Source organism: Antedon bifida, chromosome 8 (genome assembly GCF_963402885.1).
Source record: "Antedon bifida chromosome 8, ecAntBifi1.1, whole genome shotgun sequence".
NCBI classification, from domain to species: domain Eukaryota; kingdom Metazoa; phylum Echinodermata; class Crinoidea; order Comatulida; family Antedonidae; genus Antedon; species Antedon bifida.
Window position 1 is genome coordinate 269,210 of NC_136233.1, and position 23,480 is coordinate 292,689.

Sequence of the window (23,480 nt, forward strand, 5' to 3'; positions counted from 1 at the left end):
TATTGCGTAATCACAAGTGGGAACCAACGACGCAACGGTTCTGCAAACAGGTTTGATTTCACGCAGGCGCGGCGGGGGAAAACAAAATTATTGGAAGGGCATTTTCTTACGTTTGCGTCGGTTGCGTTACGTCGCTAGTGGGAACCAGGCTTTAGGCCTATTCAAGTTCCCACTCATCATCTTCACAGTAAACATTTTTAGACCTGTCACCCTAAATGATGCAATTGTGTTGGCGATACAACAATTTTTGTTACATACGCCATATGCCTTTAGATTACTATTACATAATATTGTACAGTCAATAAATATAATTCATAAAGACAGCGCCCAATGTACACATTTATACAGTAATATATTATAACAACTACTCTCGATCAAAAACATAGTTTTTTACCAGGCACTGAGCAATAAAAAGAATCATGGCCAAACCAACCAATCAAAGACTAGCATTGCTAAGTGGGCGTGTCTTGTGCGAAAGATCGGGAGAAGACGTAATGTAGTGAATGTTTTTAGACACGATTGTAACTCAACTACCAAATCAACATACACTGATTTGATTGTAGAAATATTTCCGAACAATTCTTTGACCAAAAAATATTAGGAAAATTCAAGCATCGATCCCCAGGAACACCGAGCAACGGGAAGTGCTGAATAAAGGTAAGTGACATACAACTGTCTAATTAATGAATAACACTACAGTATAACATTTTGAAGACATAGGCCTATATGCAGTGACGACACCATCCCGATGACGCGCGCATTAAATCAGATACGCGGATGAAAAAGGTGACGCACGAGTAAAATCAAAGATGCTTGTTAGAAAGACGTATCGAAACTTTAGGGAAATTCCCGTACAGGACGGACTTCGATTAAGAATTCCACCCCCACCTTTGTTCGCTCCTCCCCTGGGCTCTGCTAAAATAAATTGTTTTATTCATAGTCTGGGTATTTCAATTTCGAACATTACACATACCGTAACAATGTGTGACTAAATAATTAAATGCTTACTTTAAAAAACTGTATTTTAGCTATTTATAACTAATTTGTTTGCAGAAGTTTTATTTCGATAAAAAAAATAGATGAAAATGAGTGTATTGATTTATCTAAAATTAAAATAAAGAATGAATTAAGGTAAACGGTCCAATTATAAATGTATAATTGCTATTTTAGAGAACAATGTCGGTTTATAGTTGCTAATCAAATAAATCATAATAATGAGCAGTTATATTTTGTGAAGGTTGCGGGTTATTACGTATTCTTGAACATGGTAATATAACATATTCATAATAATCATTGCCTTGTCAATCAAGAAAAGAAGGAATATTTTAAGTTTTAATACAGGAGTGTGTGAAGATATAGGAGTCAGTGTGTAAATACATTGCAATGATGATTGTTACAAAATAAATTGTTAGGAGGAAAAAGGGATTTCTTTCGAACCTTTTTAGTTCAACCATCCTGGCCGTGGATCCGGCAGATAATTTTCAAAGTGAGGGGCCAATTTTCTTTCTGTAACAACTTCATGCATGTTTTATTTTGTTTAATATTGTGGCCATAAGCTATACTTTATAAATCGAAGTCTAAATTATATACTCTTGCTAGTTTGGATGTTACACTAATGTCCACAACCCTGTTTTATCGAACATAGGCCCTAAACGGGAATTGATGGAATTGTTGCGCTGGAGATACAACAAACGCAATTTGTGTTACAGTTACAGACCATCACGTTTATTTAGTGAATTACCAAGCATAAAAATAACACACACAGCGTACGTGAATTGAATTGTTGCGATTCTATCACCGTGTGACTGGTGGGAACTCAACAGAAAAAGATAAATTGAATCTAACATGAAATGGTATTTATATGTTATATAGGTATGTCAGAAAACACAGCCACAGTGATTAATACATCAACGTGTTACATGGCTCGCGTGCCTTCAAACAATTATACTTAATTCGAACTAGTACAATTTGTATCAAGTTTGGTCTCCCGATGAGATTGAATTAAAGAGAATATGCAAGATCTCCTCAACCAAACATGGCACATCATTTTGAGCAACAAATAATGCACATACCGCAACATTTTATCATGTTTCAATCCTCCTCCCAAAATCTCAATTGTTTGTTAGCATATCGATGTAAAATATTGCTTCAATTAAAATGTTGGCCGCAATAATGTGTAAAGATCAACTTGTATTTTCTATACTATCATTCTTGTCGCCACCAGGACGGTCTGGGGTCGCATATAATACTATTCACTATCAATTTAGCACATGTGCATCTGTTGGGACGTACGTCAGCCAGTTTCCCTGTATTGGCCTATAGAGGCGATTCTTACAGTTGGCCCTATCTTAACTATAAATATCAAACAAAAATTAAAACAAAACATCGTAAATATTCTCGATGTGCAAATAGTAGACCTTAAAAAAGCAGAAAAAAAAAAAGTTTATAAAAACTCACAAAATCTCTCCTTTGCTCATGGTCGATAACATCCACAGTCTAGTCTTGCTCTCATTGCTGTTGTGTATTCGTTCGCTGTGTAGCAGTACACCGGCGGATTGTAGATATTTTAATGAATGAATGTACACAAGAAGTTAGATTAAATGGAATGTGAATCGGAAAATAATACGTAAGCGAGTGTGTAATAAACATAATATATTTTTTACGGTTCATTTTCTATTTTAGTGAGCACTTGAAATTTATTTCGGTTTTTGGTAAACCCATCATTTGGATGTTTTGTTATGTCTTGCTTGTTTGTACAAAAATAAATGAAATATGCCTACATAATTGATTAAAGAGCAAGAATACCGATAGACAGCTACAGCATAACATGGTGTACTCTCACGAGGTACGCTGTGTAATAAACATGTCGGTCGGTCGGTCGCACCCAATTATATGATAAACTATAATATAAATGAAATTAATGTTTCCACCTAATATCTCAGCTTCCACCTTCTTTCGCTACGCATGTCGGGTAACATGACGCTGCACGTATTTTGGGTAAATTCGAACAAACCTCTAGCAAACATTATATAAACATTCTCATTAATACATTTATTCATTCATTCATCAGTGGAAAATTACTTCTATTTATTGTCATTTGCATATAAATTATACATAGAAATTATATTTTCTCTGAGATGTAAAAAAACAGATAAATGAAAAACAAAAACAATTACACATTTTATTGTGTCACGGTACCACATCCACCGCACTTCAACTGAAGTATACACAAACATATTAAATAAAACGTTACCATAGCTCACGCACTTGTGTGCCTATAACTCATCAATTGATATGCTCAAACGACACATGTTAATTACTGTTATTTATTTATGTATATGGCCTACTGACATGGCTAACAAATAGGTCCACTGCAATCAGTTACTAAATGTTATAATCTCATGTTGTTATTATAGGCCTATAGAACATTGTGACTTTGTGAGAAGGTGAAGATAGGGTGCCAATCCGTCTCCCAATGCTTAACTTAATATAGGTGTAATCTCTGATTAACAACATAAGGAAACTTGTAGGAAAGAAACAAAATCATGAATTCTGGCATTCTTTCATCTGGGAATGTTTACCTTCGTCCCTATCAAAATCGTAACCAGGGTTCGCCAAATTCATAATTTCGAACTAGGACTGTGCCTACATTAACCCTGGATACCGACTGGGAATGACAGTGTGCGCGGGTTGTGAGCACCGTGTGAATGTGAATGTTTGCCGCCTTGTTTTCTGCTCGTCTGGCTACTACTGTCATTTCTAACAAAGTGTGAATGTTTTCCGCCTTGTTTTCTGCTCGTCTGGCTACTACTGTCATTTCTAAAAAGTTAACAAGCTACAGTTGCACGATGGTAGCACTAATTGTCCGATGTCACATTTATTTTCACAATTCACAATTAGCCTACATTTACAATATTTAATATAGTATATCCAAAGAAGCGAGTGAATATTTCTGTTTTACAATATAAATCGTTTATGAGGTTACGAATTAAAAGTCTTCGATGTAAGCTATCCAAGACAGTATCATATTAATATTTTAATATTTAAAAAGATGACAACAATCAAAGGTGAAAGTGCGAACACGGTGATGATAAGTGGATGTCAGATTGTACAGCTGTATGTACAGATAGAACCTGTGAATGTGCTGTTAATGAATATCAAGACCAAGAATCTACATTATCTACATGTTATACCTAATGACTGTTTTCATAAGTTAATCGGTGTGGTAATCCACTGTGTTTATCGTATTTCGTTAACACCACAATCTGTAAACTGTGAGGTATGTCTACTCATCTCATCTCTAATCAAATTACATGATGCGGGTTAAATTCAATTTGTAACTCATGTCAACTAAACTTATCGTCATAATTTGAGTTGACCCTAGTAAAAGAATTTGACCCAGTAAACGCCTCGTTAACATTCCATTAATCGATACTTCGTTGGATATTGATTATAAGTTCGACTTAAATGGATTTAGCAGGAACCAAAGTACACATGCTACTGTAACCTTAGTCAAGCGAATGAGAAAAAAGTGTATGCGTACTCGCAACAAACACAATGATTGCTATACACTACCTGTAATTGAACTCTTTATTTTCTAATGTCATAATTATAATTGTTTTATTAATCTTAATAGAATCAAACTGGCATGCGTTTAAATAATCATATTGTATGTTAGTTCATCCATTTCGATTGCCAGAGGGCGAGTGTTATAATTATACGTTCTTCGGGGAAAATATTAATTATAGGCCTAAAATGTCATATCATTTATTGATAAACGAAAATACAGCTTAAATTTACACAGGGAAAAAGAACAAATACTCTACAGGACAAATCATACACATGAGTATGAGCCACACCGTCTAGTTTCATTTGGTGCATCAAGTTTTCTTTTCCATGCTTTTTTTTTAAAATTACATGACAAGAATTTGTATATCCAATAACATTATTTAAATCAGGGAAGAGTAAAATTAAAAGGTGTAATTTCACTTTTCCCTGGTTAAATAAATTATTAATAAACGTAGTTTATTTTTGCCAACAAATAATGGGTCTACAATACTTTTAATTGCATATTGCAATAACCATTGTACTTTATTTCCAATTTCCGGATTTTACATCAACTGGTAATATTTCTTACAACACGGTCAGCTTAATTATCAGATAAAACTTACATCACTCTAATTATTCTCCGGTCATTTATGGCAAAATGCTTCCCTTACCTAGTGTGTACAGAATTCATCTTTCGTCAAAACAATTTATATGTGCGCGTTGACCACCGCGTAACAATAATGACGTCATCATCGATGTCCTCTTTACACCTGGTATCATCATCATCATTCATTAGTATCTTGATGATGGTTCGTTTTACACGCACGAACCATCCGACTCGGGTTAGAGTACTTATGGAGTGCATTTCTCTACAGACCTGTACAATTAGTGGACTGGTTGGAGATGTGTATACGTTTCATCTCACCCACTGCTATAGTATTATTCTCTAATACTTAAACAACTCAATTTACAAGAGCTTTCCTCACGCCTCATTCAACATCCGGGTCTATGATTAACAGAGTGACAGAAATACGGTTTCAAATTAACAAACACACTATAACTAGTTTTGACATATTTTAGAAATAATTTAAATCGTATTAAATGTAAATACAAAATGATGAATGAAATCGAGTACGTTTTCTTTTGAGTAGGTCCCTCAGTTCCTTCAATCTTTACCAATTAATTGTTGTTTTTATTGTATATTTCACTTTATGTAAATTGCATTACCTCATTAAATTAGGGAATTTTGGTGTTTAAGATTAGACCTAGTTGAATAATAGACTTGGTTATGATTACAACACGTATCGTATTAAACGCCTATTGAGGCTTGGATTGTTTTTCACATAGTGTGTCCCTGTGGAACCATTTGTCAACTAATACCGCTTGCGCTTTGCAACGCCTCTTGGGGAGGATAAGTATAAAATGAACAGGGCAATTACGCATTGATTTATGCAAGATTATGCCTCAACTTTCAAATATTGCTAAGCTTACTCCGCAAGCTTCGTTATCAAACTCATCGTCAATATAATACTTTAAGCTACACCGGTATATTTGGCATTATCAAGGTGATTTTGAGCTGTGTGTGTTCTGCTATTAGTAGTGTTCCCTGCCGAATACAGGATTCATAGTATTTCATGTATATAGATGACCAAGTATTAATAGCTGATTTTGTGAGCCTCATAATACAAGCTTCACAGGGTGTACTGATGCACTGTAGAAATGTCCACACCCACGTTATTAACGGGTTCGGAAGCAGAAAATACTTTGCAAAAGTAGGCCTACTATAATAAACCAATAAACATGGACGGCAGCGAAAGTAAGCGTTCCGGTTTTAAACGTGCTTTAAAACTTACATAACTATGTCTCTACAAGAACCAAAATGAATCTTACACTAGCAGATATCAGAGGACGTTAATTAAGAATTCTCCGCGTTTGATTACAAAAAAAAAGAACACAAAAAACACCACAATTTGAGTGCACGTGTTTAATAGTTAATTACACTTAATTAATGGCGACGTTATTGACAACATCTGTGGCCATCTTTCTGTTTATAACTTTCTGGTGTGCTATTATATGACTACTTTCTATTGTAACACGCTCAACAACTGTCGAACTATTACATATTTTACACCACCGTTTGTTGACGAAAGTTTTTGTGTACGTGTTCCGGAAACGACGGTATTTTACGCGTCAAACCGCGAAAGATAAGGTTACGGACATTTTAGATGTCGTTTCCGATCGTTTGCGAATTTAAACTTATTATTGGCAAGCTGAACAAATATCGTAACCATTACACATTTTTATGTTGAGTTGACGTAACAGATGTATATGTATAATTGCGGACATTCTAAACTTCTAAAACACACCACCAAAGCACAAAAGGAACAAAACCAGGACCTAATAAACTACCGTCCAACACCACAACAGTACAATCTCACTGAAATACGGAAACCCTTAGGACAGACCAGCGTCCTCAAATGTTCTGGGAGGTATTAAAACTGTTTCTCCTATTCGTTTAAAAGGTCTCCTGGGATATTCTATGGATAGGTGTTGGTCCTCGTTTGTGTCCCTTTAGGGGTGTCCCCTTTAGGGGTGTCCCCTTTAGGGGTGTCCCCTTTAGGGGTGTCCCCAGGGGTTTTTATTGTATGTCAATTGTGTTTATAAATAATAACAGACTTTTGTAAGAACAGATTGGATATTATCATCTTATTCGTTGTATAGTACCTAGGGAATTGGTATAATATTAATTGAGATTTTAAAAATTAAGATTGTTATTGTAAGCGGCTTATTTAGTTACAAAACAAGTGAATAATTTATACAAAGCATGAGCCGCGGAGTGTCTCGCGTATGACGTAAAAACACACGGGTTCACATATTATACACGACTACTATACAATTTAAATATGCTGTGTTAAAAAAAACCACATTGTATATAATTGGTTTAACCTCAATACTGGTGATTTTACCACCAAATATGGGTCAGTAAATGTTCGACTGTCGTCAGTTTGCCTGTGATTTTATAGTTTATTTTACTTGTCTGTTTATTACTAAAAAAAGTGATCCAATTTATATTGATGTAATGCATTCTAGAAATATGTTTCAATTTATGTGGAGGCCTACATCTAGAGATTTTATATAGATGTAGGATCGGCATAAAATAAGAATGAGAAAGTTATTTTAAATATCTTTTAAATAATTATAATTAGCGTGTTTTAACTGAATCGTCCACCAGGAATTATATTATTAAATATAGATTATATGGAAATTCTGTCACCTGTATTCGTCATATTAATGTGTAAAAAAATTGCATCAATATCTTACATATTAACACATAATGATGTTTAAATTGAATCTCCTATATACATATTACTACAATATTATGGTTTATGTTAGATTAATTAGTTATTAAAACACTTCATTTATCATAACAAACTAATTAAACTTTACTTAGTAATTTATTTTAAAAAATAATATTTATAATAGTCACGGAAGCAGTTATCAGACAAGTTGTTACGCATGCGCAGATGTTTGTCATGGCACACAGCGCAAGTGAATTCTCTGAAATTTCAGACGGATTGACTTTATGACTTATACTATATTCTTTTCTTAATTCCCATTGGACAATACTAATGGCAAATAATTCAACAAAGTAGTAAACAATGACAAATAAGCGTAATGTAAATCATTTCATTTTCTATATAATTTTGGCGACAGATATTATGGCTAAAATAACCCACGTGTTAAATGGCGCCGTTATTATCATACCTGTGTTCAGTACACTAAAAAAACATTTTGAATAACTCATTTATTTTCCCGTTTATAAATAACTGTTATCGGAGATGAACGTTCTGAACATAAAGCTCTGTCTACACTATCAAACTTTATGTGACAAAAATGTGATGTGCCAATATTATATATGGACATGATGATGTCACATATATCACTACAGATTTGGGCATATCACTACCATTGTTTGGGGACACCACACTTTTTTTGTCAAACTAGTTTGATAGTGTAGACAGAGCTTTATCGGAGATGAACGTTCTGAACATAATCTAACTTTAATTTCGGCAACATACGTTGTTGTTGTTATTAGTTGTTTATAGAGCACGTTTTTCTTACCAAACGTACTGCACTAATATTTGTAATCGTGAGTATGGCACAGGCATAAATAAACGACTTTGTTTTTGTAACAATTTCAGTGAACGAGTTTACATTGTGAGATGGACTTAATGACGCTTAACGCCAAATAAAAAATTTAAACATCTTCATAAACATTTTCAAAATGGGTAACCGTGATGACAGAGATAAACAAAGCTTTGCGCTATCATCAAAAGAAATGCCAAGTTTGGTTATTGTACGATTGTTAAAGATATCATATCCAATTGATTGTTTTCAGGTTTAACATCATATACATAAAAACAGATAGAAAGTTTTAAACGATAGAAGATAAGCACAAGTTACAATGCCTAGTGTGATTGATTATTACATTAACACTCTGGTGGAACTCTTTTCGTGACATTCAGGAATTTATTTGCTAATTTTAAAAAACTGTTAAGAAATATGTAACCACACATTTAAATGAGTCAGGTGATAGGAGATGATTTCGACACGGTAGTTTTAAGCTCTGTCTACACTATCAAACTTGTTTGACTAAAAACAAATTGTGATGTGCCCAAATATGGTTGTGATTATGACATCATCATGTCCATGTGGGCCCATCACATTTTCTTGTCACATAAAGTTTGATAGTGTAGACAGAGCTTTACATATATACTGTATATAGAGATTAGATATTTCTAACTTGCGTGTTGTACATTTGGCCCATGGTCCCTCTTGGCCGGAATGTTTGCCACTATGTGTTTACAATGATTATGTTTCTATTGTCTGAAGCAAAAGGAAAATGGAAAAACCACCTTGAGACACACATTAACACATTATTTACACTTTTCGCAACATTAACGCATTCAGTACACTTTGCGACGCGACATTAACGCGTTAATTACACTTAAGACGCAGAGAGAACGATCGTGACTTGCTTAATGATCCGCTGAGCCATTTGTTCTTGTAGGTTAATTTGTTAGCAATGCCATAATTCATAATAAATAGTAAATAAATTACGAGTAAAATACAAATGCGAGATTGGGGAAAACCAAGATAAATAATGTTAAAATATGTAGTAATACGCGCGCTGTAGGCTACGGTACATAACAACAGCGTTATCGAGCTTTTATTTTGTAATTGTAAGTGTTTAAAAAAAAATTGTTTTTTGGTATTTTAGTCGGTTTGTTTCAAACCTGATGGCGAGTTCTCGAAGTTTACAAAAAAATGTTATAGATTTCAGTCGGAGTAGGCCTATTAAAAGTTCTCAATACACATTCCAATTGGTTACGCATTGGTTTTATCGAATGGTTATAATGAAGTTTTCACAAATAGGGGAAGTTACACGACGATTTTAAATTAAAGATGACGAATAGTGCAACCAATCAACGTCCAGTGTGAAAATTAGAATAGCGAGTATACTGTAAAAACGCGACTTGGAGCGGACAATCGTCACATACGTTCCATCCCCCGCTGCAGCCGCTGGTTTTCACTCGTTTAACAAAATATCAAACGCTAAAGACGGTGACTGTTTGTTTTTGTATCGTATTTATACGTTCTTCAAGTCCTGATATGATATCTTTACACCAAGGTGCATTTTGTTACTGATTTCGAGGAACTTGGTAAGTTGAAATATCATAAGTAAAGAATCTGATTTGCTTCAGATGCTAAAGTGACACAATTATGACGCGCGCGTAAAAAATTTAGCAAAAATATGTCTTTGAGAAAAGGCGACAGTGACGGACTTGTGTTTTTTATGTCGTTCTTCGACCAAATGTGAGGAGTATGCCTATATTATATCTGGTGGTTTAATAGAGAAATAAAAAATACATATAGGATATTGCATGGATGCATCGCGGTCTCTCCCATAAAGTGGGACCACACATAATATGCTTTGACTTCATCGAAATCAAATAAATAGAATCGTGTATTTTGAATCAGTGTTCACATAAAATTATTAATTGTGAATCGGTTAAATTGATGAATACTAAATAGATTTATATTGCTGTCAATACTATCATGTCGGGTATGACCATGAATTTGACACAAAAACAACATAGTTTTAATAAAATTTCTCCATTTTCCATGAATAAGCTAATAGCATGTCTCGCCAGAGTGTCATTTCTAACTTTATAAAACGCCAATCACTGGACGAATGATTAAATTCGTATTTCACGTATAGTATCTTGATTTATCGTGATCTGACGCGTTTAGAAAAGAAAGCGTGTACACAATGCGTCACGAACGAACGACACGCACATTTCGAACGGGTGCTATAATAGCGGTCCTCTGTAAATGTATATACAAATATTTCAGCAGGGTACGTTACTTTTTAAGCGTTTCCAATATATGCTTTGTGGTCTTATTTAAAAAAAAAACGATAATAAAAAATTGTATCGAACATAAAATATATATCGAATAACAAATTCTGCTCAAATTCTGAAAAAAAAAATGTGTTCTCATTCTAAGCAACGAGACGCGCTCAGGTCGAGTATTGCTATATTATGTACCGGCTGTAACCTCTTATTATGATGTTACAAATGGTTCAGTAGGCCTATTTGTCAGCCAACATTGTTCTCTCATTGCTTTCTTTTCAAATTACTTCATTACATTTTTTTTTGGGTCTTATAAAACTAAAAGTTATAAATTGGTCTTACAGTAGTGACGTATTATGATGTCTTACCTTCCTTTCATGTACCGCTGACAATTTAAAGAATGTAATATTGATGCTGAAACAATTAAATTAAATTATATTGATGACAAAACGCAGTGAAAGTAATTTTAAGAAGCGTTGAAATAACAAATATGTTGACGTTTCATCGACGACGCATGCTGTAATCAGTTTTTCGTCAAACCTCTCATCCATGTATTATAATACTTTGTAATAACATTGACTGACAATCACCCGCTGTACACGATGTTAATGTGTTATTTCGCCGTAACAATTAAATAGCTCATTGACATACCCTAAAATGATGGAAACACATTAAGGACGATCACATACGTTGTCAGTTATGATACTAGAAAGTTCACGCGCGCGTAATAGTTCCATCATCGTTTGAACGCAGTCTAAAGCTCTGTCTACACCATCAAATCACCCAAATGTGGTGTAGTGATATGACATCATCATGTCCATATATGGGCACATCACATTTTTTGTCACATAAAGTTTGATAGTGTAGACAGAACAACTGTTTGTGTAGCTTCGATACGGTACATTGATGCGTATGCCTGCTAATTTTGGTAAATTCTAAAAATCTTTAGTGAACTTAGATATCAGTGTTAAGTAAAAGAAATGCGTTCAGTTACTAAGAGTACATGCAATTAGAATGTTTTTTATTTGTCGTAGGGAAGAGCAATGCTATATTTAAAAACTAAATATATGTTAACAGTAGTTATTAGCCTATAAATGATACTGTCTAAAGTACCAAACTGACAAAAGTTAGTGGTGCCGATCGGACTTTGAAATATCAGAGTTCTTCTTGTTTTTCTAACACATCTCGCGAAATATGACACAAATGCAACACCAAATAATATTAAATACCATAAACAGTCAGGTTCTATCCGTGTTCATTCTAAAATAATAACAAATTTACTCTTTCTCTCTATCAAAACATAATACAATAAAAGATAGTGGGGTGTTATTCACAGAATAATTCAATCATAAATATGAAAATATTACAACTATTGAACACGCATGACCGGTGTATTGAAATCAACGGTGAATAATCGGAAACAGTAACGTATGTGTGTACTTAATTGGATTGATAGTGAATGATATCTATCGGAATTATTTAGCAAGTGTGCTTATTATATAGGTCGAAGCAGAATAAAGTCATACAAAGGTGTATATTGAAAACAAGTATCTATTGTATTATTATAATATGAAAGCATAATTCATACCTGTGATATGATAAAGCGCTTTGATCTTTTGAAAGTCTCTATATTAATGTGAAATACACTCTGATTTTTGTTTAATAAAACAACATTTGTTAGAATTAATTGTTTATGTCGATATCTGTGATAATGATGGCGATGCTAATAAGGTATATCGCAAATAGCATGCGCGACGCACGATGGGAAGGGAGCAAACGTCACGACGCGTACGTACGTGATTTGTTTGCACGTGCGCGTTCGTTCGTCGTGACGTTTTCTCCCAAACTCAATTCCCATCACACATTGTGTGCAATGACGTTCCTCGCGGAATCAAGCTATTTGCGATAAACCTTATCATAGTAGGCCTAATTAAAATGGCAATCCTTTTCCCTTATCCTTTCAGTGTTCTGTGATGGATAACACAAGTTTATACGAACTGCTCAACAGCACGATGATGACGTCAGAATTTACCTCCGATACAACGGAACTTTTACGCATCAATCGTTGTATACTTTCGGCCAATGATTCATCGCTAAAGTTTTGTAGCGAGCCGTCATATCATCCGATATCTTTCACAGTGGTTGCAACATTATTATATGTTCTCGTGGGGTTAACTGGCTTCATTGGAAATATGATGGTAATCGTTGTTGTACTAAAGGTGAAGGGGATGAGGTCTCCTACCAACTGTTACCTGGTCAGTCTTGCAATTGGTGACAGCACAGTGTCTTTAGTTGCCATTTTGTTACATTCTTTACCTGAACTATATTTACCGGATAGTGGATTTCCTTATGGCATTTTTGGCTGCCGAATAATAATTTTCTTGGAATATTTAAGTTACAACAGTACAGCATTATCAATAACAGCATTCACAGTGGAGCGGTTTATCGCCATTTGTTACCCAATGCGTTCGGCCACAATTTGTACAAACTCGCGTGCAATCCGAATTATTACCGCCATTTGGATTTTCACAATTATCTACTGTCTTCCGTGGATAATATTCGTTCGTATTGTCGAAACACAATATGATAATGGTAACGAACCGTCATACTTTTGTGACTATGTCGACGGCAAAGAGTTCCTGTACAAGACAATATATATGTTGGACTTTGCTTTGTTTTATGCAATGCCCACTGTGGTATGTAGCGCCTTGTATACAGCCATTGGAGTTGTCTTATATCGCAGTACAAGTTCTAAGAAACTCAACAAAAATAACATGGATGTGACGATGAAATCTGGAAACGGAGTTGGAGTTACTGAATACGACACAAACGCAAACTCACACATGAACGCAAGGGACAGAAGGACAACAAAGAAACTGATGCCAAAGAAAAAAACGAATAAGAAATCAGCCGTATCATCAAGAAAACAGGTAAATAACACGTTTAGTACAAATGTATATTTTTGTAAGTATATAGAAGGAAATAATATGTAACTTTAATTTGTTTTGAATAGACTTACTTCTCCAGACAACAATACAAACAACTCTTTCTCCAAAGTGCGTACCATAGCGATTTATATTCACCGGACCCAAAACTCTAGATCATCTGAATAACCAAAAAATTAAACCACGAGCGTTGGATAGACCAAAAGTATAATATCTATTACCACCGTACACATCCGAATGTGGTTGTACCGTACCGATTGTGGTTGCACCGTACCGATTGTGGTTGTACCGTACCGATTGGGGTTGTACCGTACCGATTGGTTGTACCGTACCGACTGTGGTTGCACCGTACCCATTGTGGTTGTACCATACCCATTGTGGTTGTACCGTACCGATTGTGGTTGTACCGTACCGACTGTACCGTACCAATTGGGCTGTACCTCTCTTCCCTGGTTGTACGTTAATACCGGTTTGCCATTTTTGACGAGATTTATCATTAGAGATTATTGGCGATTATTTTCCTAAGTTGATGAGATTAATAAGTTTTTTCCAGTGGAGATTACTCCCGATGGAATGAGTCATCAATCATAAACATGACAGGCCATGTCTAATTCATTTGAAATGCATTGACGTTGATTCTATGCAGCATGATGCTTAACTTATTAAGCTGATAAGTGGGTTTAATGGAGTGTTTATATAGGTAATATTGTAGGTGTTTGTTTGGTACGCGTGGGGCGCACTTAGCTAGAAGACCACAGCGTGTTATCGCGTACTTAATGAATCAAAGTTTATTTAGTACGGTAAAATGTTGAGCTTTCAATCTGGTTTGATGGGTTAAAATTAACACCAATGAACTGAAGTATGTTAACAAGTGCAAACGTCATAGTTGTTTATTTTTAAAAACATTTGACAACAGTAAGACCAGAAGTATTCAATTTACACGCGTAATAAACACACGCGCGTATAAGTAAGTGTTTACATTACATGTACACTATTATTGTAAATTTCTCAATTGATATGTCCAATAATGATCAACAACTATCAATATCAATACTGCATACATGTTGTATAACCAAATGGATTGGAACTTTTGAAACATTTGATTAAAACATATGTCACGATTGATTCTATTTCTATATTCTTTTTCCATATCTATTTTTGTTAATGTTAAAAAAAGTGATCTAATGAAATTAAACCTTGTTTCAGACACACGGGTCCATGGTAACCGACCTGTAGGCCTATGTATTCTTAATTTATCGTAATTGGCAAATTTGTGTTGTGAAATGCAATTAATTTGGTTAGAATGGTTTAAATAACACTATCTTTTCAAATATAAATTCTAGTTTTCACCAAATATTTGTTTGAAAACTCGGAGTTTGCTCACGTGACCTCCGCAAAATGGAAAGGGTAGGGTAGGTGTAGATTTCTACAAACTTGTTTCTCCAGTTTGTCAACTAGTCTGCACTATCAAACTTTAGAAAACATTTCTTAGAAAAACTTTAAGTTTGCCAACTAAAGTTTGCAAGTAGTGTAAATTTCTGCTTGCCCTTTCTACAAACTAGTTTGCCGAAGTTTGTAAACTCAGTAGCAAACTTTGGAAAACATTTCTTGAGAAAACTCTGCCTTTGCCAACTAAAGTTTGTTTTTGAAATTTCTGCTTCCCATTTTTACAAAGTGTAAATGACCACAAACTTCTGCAGTTGCTGAAGTTTGTCAACTGGTCTACACTAGCAAACTTTTCTTAGAAAACTCAGAGTTACCAGTGTAGGCTTAAGGAAACATTTTGTATTTGTATATTTCACAGGTTGTAAAGATGCTTGTGGTGGTGGTGGCGCTGTTTGTGACGTTGTGGGGACCAACTCGAATCCTAAATTTCTACCTGTACATTTGGGATCCAGCAGGCTCCACCGTACCAAATCTGTTTCCTTGGGGGATGTTTTTCATACGAATACTTCTTTTCATCAACAGTGCTGTCAACCCGATAATCTACAATTTTATGTCAGTGAAATTTCGACGAGCTTTTGCCAAACTGTGCAGATGTGGCGGTAAGGGATTGAGTTTTCAGGAAACGGGTATAACTTATTCGTCAGTGAGGAGCTCTCAAACTGAAAATACAACTCTTTAAGTTCCCCCAGTTTTGGTTTCACGAGAACATGTAAAATAATGTAGAAATTACAGCCCGTAATTAGTGTTAATTAATGTAAATAAAAATGTGTTTTTGTTGGAACACAAGTTAGATTGACAAAACCATTGTTAATAGTTATAAGTTGTTACTTGGGAATGGTGTATATAGGATGCACATTAACAACATTTGTTTTATTTTAATTATTTTGTCAATACTGCACTATTGTTGTAATACCTAACAACTGTTACATTTAAACGGTGTATATACATACATTAAGTTGATAACATTTATTAAATTGTAAATAAATTGTTTTAATACGAAGATAAAAATGTTAATGGAACACGCATGTCCCCCAGCATGCACTGCGATGAACTACTTTGGGCACTTCAAACACAGTGTAGTAATACTGTGGTTCTAAGGTGGATTAGCAAACTAAATCACTACTCATGCTTTATAATCTGGTCAAAATCCAAATCATCTCCAAACTCGATGTCTACATAATGCTTGGGCGGCACGTTTGATGTGTGTGGGCGGCAGGACAACTATCATCAAACCTTCAGCTAGTACGATAATGGTAATTGTATAATTTCTATTGCACTGTCACTACTCTATATTAGGCGACAAAGTTCATCATCAACTAATTAGTAATAGACCATTTATGTGAAAGAAGGGCGTCACCAGCGTTGAACACAGATCCAGAAATTAAAAATAAAATATTGGAAATAAAACAGACTACCTGGCGAACCGGCAATAAATAAATATAAATAAATAAATAATAACTGTTCAGAAACACAATGTCTAGGCCTAAATCTCGCATAAATGGTCTATAATGTGCATGTTTCTTCCTAATACACATTTTTTACGTTACCCTCACCAAAAAGGCATGAAATGCATAGATTTCCATTGATTGCAATATTATATACGACACCTTTCTAACAAAATCAATTAGTTTTAATCTTTTTATAAATCTAAAAACAGTTATTTTATTCATTTAAGAGTGAACAGTGATGTATCAGTTATGTGTTTCTCTAAAACTAACAGCCATTTTTCAATTGCAGGCATTTTGTGTATATGTTCACGTCATTCTGGGCAAACAACTCACTTTGAACCAATTTCAACAAAATGTAAAATGGCAGTACGCATAAAAGAAAACGACAGACATTATAGAAAATGTATCCATGCACAATACGTTGTAACGAGAACGAACTTATTGAGTACAAAACGCACACAATGCTTCGTTAAAATATCAGAGACTGAAGAATTCCATGTAAATACCAAAAAAAGTAAAGATAACTTATAGCATTTGACAACATGGTTTTACTACACGGGTGAAAAAGTGTATGATTTAACAATCATGTCAATAGCCACAGAAAGAAAAAGCAGATTATAAAGATGCTGCTGTATAGATTCAAATTTAAAGAACTTTTGGTTTCACTGAAGTTTACGCATGCTTAGTGATGAAAATGATGGTATATTGATCTTGAACTGTAGATGTTGAATCCATGTATCGTGTATAATATGTTACGCCTAGTTTTTGAACATTATATTAATCATGATATCAAAGTCGGTAAAATAAACGAGCGCGAATTTCACGAAATCGCGAAAATATTTCCCATCAAAAAGGGGTTTTACTTTATGCATTAACACTTCTTCTTGTAATCCACTTGAATTTTCATCAAGTGAGCAATCGGATCATAATTGTTCGATCAGGCCAAGGTAATTATTTCTACTTAGTTTAAATTAAACGAGAGGAAATACATATTAAGCATTCTGGTTCATATTTTGCAAATGCCTAAGTGTTGTTCTCAACATACTGTTTACTGTGTACACGGGGTTTCTAAAATCACAAGTATAATACTAGGTTAGTATCAACTTTGAACAATAAACCCACGGAGAATTTTATCTTAAGAAATTAGAATGCTCTGAGCTGTACGCTGGGTTTCTAAGTACTGTAATTTGTAGTCGCTTATGTTTCATGCTTAGGTAATGTATGTCTGGTTCAGTGAAACAAAAACCTCAACACATTTCATTATTATAATACATTTTTTCACCAAAAATTGAAAACCTACCCAATGATTAAAGTACCACAATTGAAGTATGTGAATTTTAATTTAGAAAAAAACATCAATAATCCATGACGACTGCGACATTGACTTTGATGTTTATACACAGTTGGTAGGCTCTTACATCTGAGATGCTAACTAGACCAAAAGTTGACGCAAAGATAGACTTGATGACGCATTATATAGTTTGAACTGCATACAGTTGACTCATTGGTAAATTGTAAATATAAAAAGGTGCGACTACCGATTAACGGCGGCATATTGATGTATACATTTTGACGATCAACAGTCGACATAGTACAAGTTGACGAATATCTATCTCAACAGTCGACAACGAATAATATATGCCTGACAAAACTGTAGACGCAAATTCGACGCACCATACTTCAGCCCCTGAAGCTCCTTTCAAATATTAACAATTTCAGTCCGTTGGATAATATCATTAATTTATTATGATTTCTCTCTTCCTTTCTTTCTAAATAATATTTTTGTACTTTAATCTTCAACCTTTCTTTTCCCAAAAATGTAATAACTATAAAATCATTCGAACATTTCTTATTAATTTGAAAAACCAGGTTTATTGCCAAATATGCTATAAATTATAAGACATTTACCATTGCCATATATTCACGTATACACTTAGGCATATTGCATTATTTGCTATTTCATCAAAACTTATGGTTCAAACATTTAGGTTGGTTTTCACTTGGAGGCAACGCAATGGCGTCGCGCGTATGTCCTGCGTTGCGCTGCGTCCTAGTCGGAACAAAGCCTAAAACTGAAATACAGCTACGTACATGGAAACTGACGTAAAACGTACTGTATATCCTGTGACTTCTCTGCGAGTTAATACTTATTAACGTATGTTGAATAGTTGTAATATTCTTGTTGCTCGTGTTTGCAAACATATTATGCTCCATAACTCAAAAATGTATTGTCGATGGAGAAGTGTTCCATATATTTAAGCTTAGAGTTTGCAAATTTTCTTTTTCTGTTTGTATGTTGTTTGTTTTGTTTTTGATATGGATAAAATATTCCGAATAAAAGAAATTGAATTGATTGAATTGAAAAGAGAGCAACTGTGATACTTTAACACAATTAATAACATATAATGTAAATTACTGACCTACTGAGATCTTTATGATCAAATTCAAATGAATAATAAAATAGCGACATGCCGTCTCAATAATGCTCATTAAAATATGACAAATGTCACGTCGACAATTGACTAGTTTATTGCAACTGAAATACATCATTATCGGGGAATTTACGCATGCGCGCAACGTGAAACTATTCCGTAAAAGTGAACCGTAAGTGTAAACAATACAACAATATCAATACTGTGTTTAATATGTATTTTGAGTACACTTATTTACGTTTTCGTATTGTTTTTCATTGTATTTTGAGTACACTTATTTACGTTTTCGTATTGTTTTTCATTGTATTTTTGTACGTCTATAAAATAAATTGTCAAAATACTATAGTCCTGGTATTAGTTAATAGAAAAAAAAACCCTGAAAGAAATTATACGATAACTGAAATAAACGTACCCATGAAACATTTCATGGACACTTTTATAAATGAAAATCATGTTTGATGATACAATAGACCCAACCACTGACTCATTGTCAGTTGTTGAAATTGTAACTCTTAGTATGAACTTAAAGTGAAGTAGATTGTTTGGATACTTAACAGTGACTAGACAAACATAATGATCAATGTTTAGTCATACTTTCATTTGTTTTGTTTCAAGCATGTGGAAAACATGATTGAAATGTTTAGCAATGATCTTTAATGAGATCACGCCAGTGAAATCGTTAAACTAATAATGAAAAGTGTTGTGTATTATTAAATATTTTGTTACAGTATAATGGGATACTCTTCAGCTAGCTAGCATGGTGTTCTAGAAATTCTTGTATTCAAAATAAATAGGAATTTGGGACATGTTGAACCATAAGTCTGCTTGGAGAGTTTCAATTTGGTATTGACAAAGTCGACTGATGTATATATAGGTCTACTATTTAATTTAAATGTTGAAGTTTGTAAGTAAAAGAGTATCGGAGAGCGCAAATTATATTGTGTTCAAACAAAATTTTTAGAAGAAAATATGAACAAACTGCTCATTTTATGCATGGGAAAACCAGATAGGAAAACAAACAAATGCACTCTTGTCTGGTGGTAAAATCATTTTTTCTTCATGCACAGAATAGACTGTTCTATAATATGGTGTTTTGATAATTGTTCCGCTTTGGCAAATGTATACAATTTAAATATGTTGGTTAGAATATGTTGTTCCTTGACTTCTAATCAATCTAATTACAGGTTATGTTTTGAAAACAATCATCATCTAAATATCATCACGACCTATTCATTATACAGGTCCATAGTTAGTTGGTCTTTGACTTGTTAACAATCTTGTTATCAATATTGTTATCATGATCCAAATATTCATCAATAGTTTAACTGTTTTAATCTTTTTGTATTAAAAAAACGAATTAGTAACTGTTTCGTGTTTTGGTTTAAGTTGGACTACTAAACGAGGCCAGTTGTTACAGTTTAGTAGGAAAGTAAAAGTGTTTTGTTAGCCTGTTGCCTCAGAAGCACGCATGACGTCAAATATGGTAGAATAAACGATAAATAGCATCAATTGTTATTATAACATTTGTTTTTCTTTCGTGACGTTTTATTGTATTAAAGTATTTTCAAGTAATTTTTCTTCCAGACAACATTATGTGTTGTTCACGACAACCTGGGGGGGGGGGGGGGTGGGGACGTACATAACGACAAATTTAGATACCGAAAACACATCGAAAAGACCCAAATGTAAGCAATACCAACATTCACAAACTTAAGATACAAAAATAGTCTCATCTGGATCTCTAACTTTCTTTTTAGATGATCAAATTTTGGATCATCAGAAAAGAAACTTTTTGTCGATTTATTAGTAATTATAGCTACTGTAATATAACTTATATAACGGGCTGTAACTTAGCTACACAGTTACCCTTAGTAACAGCAACCTTTGCAACCACAATACTTGGACCTAATCCTACAACTAACGCGTTTTCACCACGTGTTGTCTGGCAACATACACATCTTAAGTCATTGTAAGCAAACGGTGGCCAAGTACAATCTGAAGATACGCAATCATGCTCTAGAAACTCCTGGTTGTATCCAAGCTCTGCAAGCTAAAGAAAGAAGATTATGTTTAGTTTCAATCGTAAATTGAGAAAGAAAATTACAGTCCGTTGACTTTCTTGTGAATTAAAAAAAGGATACTTTTCTATTCTAACTACACAAATTCCGTTACCTATCGATTGACACTACCACTACATGTTACAGCGAAACAACTACACAATAGAATGACATAACGTGCTACAACGTTCTACACAATAGAATGACATAACGTGCTACAACGTTCTACACTATAAAGCGTGGTTCCCACTAGCGACGCAACGTAACGCAATCTACGCAAAGCAAGCAAATGCCCTTCCAATCATTGTGTTTTGCGTGAAATCAAACCTGCGATTTTTACAGCACTGTTGCGTCGTCGGTTCCCACTTGCGATTACGCAATACATCACTTTGCATCGATACGTCGCTGCGTTGCGTTCTAGTGGGAACCACGCTTTAGAGTGCCATAATGTGCTACAACTTCCTACACTATGCTAGATAAGAACCACTACACGTAGCAAAACTACTACTGCTGTATTCATTAAATAAAAATGTGAAAGACACTTACCTGCGGAATAACAACAGGCACATTTCCATCGATAGTAAAGCCTATACTTGGTGTCGCCACGTTGGTAACAGTTTGACAAATGTCTGATAGAGCACTACATCCAGTAGGCTCATCGTCTAAACCGTTGAATCCACTACTTGTTGTTGATGAGACCCCTACTCGCGCTGAATCACCTGACGATCCTAATATTGACGTACATACACTTGCATCAGCATATCGTGCAGTAAAGAAACCTCTGAATAATGTCAACATCTCACATTGTTGTTTTAACGTGAATTGTATTGGAGAAGAGCTTGATTCGATAGAATCACGTCTGAACGTACCGGACATGTTATCAAAAAGACTCTGCCAAGTCCGGAGAGCATCTTGTTGAGAAAAGGATAAGGCAAAACCGGAGTTTCCATCAAAAGTGGGTTTACCACTGTCGCCATAATAAAAGTTGTACGTGTTGTGGTAGCCTGTCCCGGACGCTTCTTCGTACGAAAACGATGATCCGTCAACGGATCCTGAAGGTGGTAGATTAGATGCGATAAAGAATAAACATACAAAATACCGATACATCTTAGATCCGTGAAATAAATAACAGTTTCTTTTCAGAAAGGTATTACATCACTGGGTGATGGAACGTTTTGTCATATTTCATATATTTCCAGTTAATACCAGGGATATATATCACTTAGATTAAGTAGCTCCAGCGGCTAGTTGCTAAGGATGCATACGACTTCAAGTATATATGATTCAGATTTTAACTGACGGATTACATTCTATTATTGGTTAATCTACACGTCAATGACATACCAACTTATAAATCTATTGGTAAAATACTTTAATTATATTGGAGGCGAAAAGCAACACCACGTGCGGCCCGACGATGAGGAGATTCCACTCAGAAAACGTATGGCCAGTGCAATTGGGTATTGTTTAGATAGGAATCCTTCAGCTTAAAAAGACACGCATATTGACACTATACACTACTACTTAATTAATTGTACCAATAATTAATTACTACGCTCGCGTACAAATGTGTGCATATTGTTGTCGCGCGCGTCAAACTGTGAGCTTTCTCGTTTGTGGTGTCAGTGACGAATTAGATTGCACAGAATCAAGATTTTCTTTTATTAATTTTAAGTAGTGAGCTAGCGCTGTGCACTCAATATTCTGAGTATTATCGGCATCGGTTTGGTTGTATTTACAATAATCATGGACATTAATGCTACTTTGTGTCGTTAATTTACACGCTAGCAACGTATCTGTTTGACCTTAGCAACGTCTATTTTGGTATCGTGAAAGTGTGTGTATACTGCACAACACGTTAGTAAGACCCGAATGAATTCACAAATGTCTTAATATACATAATCAAACCACTTCAAAAGACCTATCGTTCGTTCTACAAAGCAAAATTATTTCATCTAACAAAACTAGATATTGAGGAAACACTTCCAATAACATCTGACTGCAGATAATGTGATTTTAGATGAAAGTCGATAAGATCCGTTTTAGATTAAAATTTGGGTGATCGAAAATCTTACAAGACTAATTGACACTGTACATATTATAATTACTTAATTATTGGGATTTGTAAGTTAATTTATTTTTAATAGCAATACTATTCTGTTCTACTTGATATCCTGGCCTGCTACTT

The 23,480-nt window shown here is 34.5% G+C and overlaps 3 protein-coding genes across 5 annotated transcripts in view; 1 reads left to right on the top strand and 2 right to left on the bottom strand.

Moving 5' to 3' along the window:
• Positions 1 to 2,530, bottom strand: part of LOC144850361 (uncharacterized) — a 30,096-nt gene extending 27,566 nt beyond the window's left edge. The window contains exon 1 of one of the 2 annotated variants that reach the window (XM_078707633.1): positions 2,458 to 2,530. The gene's annotated coding sequence lies outside the window, so the exon portion shown is untranslated. The remainder of the gene's footprint in view (positions 1 to 2,457) is intronic. The other variant, XM_078707635.1, reaches the window with a different exon arrangement.
• On the top strand, positions 507 to 20,744 carry LOC144850362 (thyrotropin-releasing hormone receptor-like). 2 transcript variants are annotated; one of them, XR_013614081.1, is made up of 4 exons: positions 507 to 657; positions 12,929 to 13,894; positions 15,714 to 16,608; positions 17,093 to 17,217. XR_013614081.1 is itself a non-coding variant. In XM_078707638.1 (4 exons), the coding sequence occupies exons 2-4, from the start codon at positions 12,938 to 12,940 to the stop codon at positions 17,332 to 17,334; spliced, it is 1,440 nt and encodes a 479-aa protein (XP_078563764.1). In that variant the 5' UTR covers positions 507 to 657; positions 12,929 to 12,937; the 3' UTR covers positions 17,335 to 20,744. The 2 variants fall into 2 exon arrangements, 1 of the variants encoding a protein (XP_078563764.1); XM_078707638.1 differs by having other exon boundaries at positions 15,714 to 15,954; positions 17,093 to 20,744.
• A 291-nt stretch (positions 20,745 to 21,035) lies between these two features.
• On the bottom strand, positions 21,036 to 22,764 carry LOC144850559 (uncharacterized). Its single transcript, XM_078707854.1, has 2 exons — positions 21,839 to 22,764; positions 21,036 to 21,285 (listed from the first exon to the last, which is right to left on the bottom strand). Exons 1-2 carry the CDS (start codon positions 22,397 to 22,399, stop codon positions 21,067 to 21,069), a joined length of 780 nt encoding a protein of 259 aa, XP_078563980.1. The 5' UTR covers positions 22,400 to 22,764; the 3' UTR covers positions 21,036 to 21,066.
• Between the last annotated feature and the right edge of the window lie 716 nt (positions 22,765 to 23,480).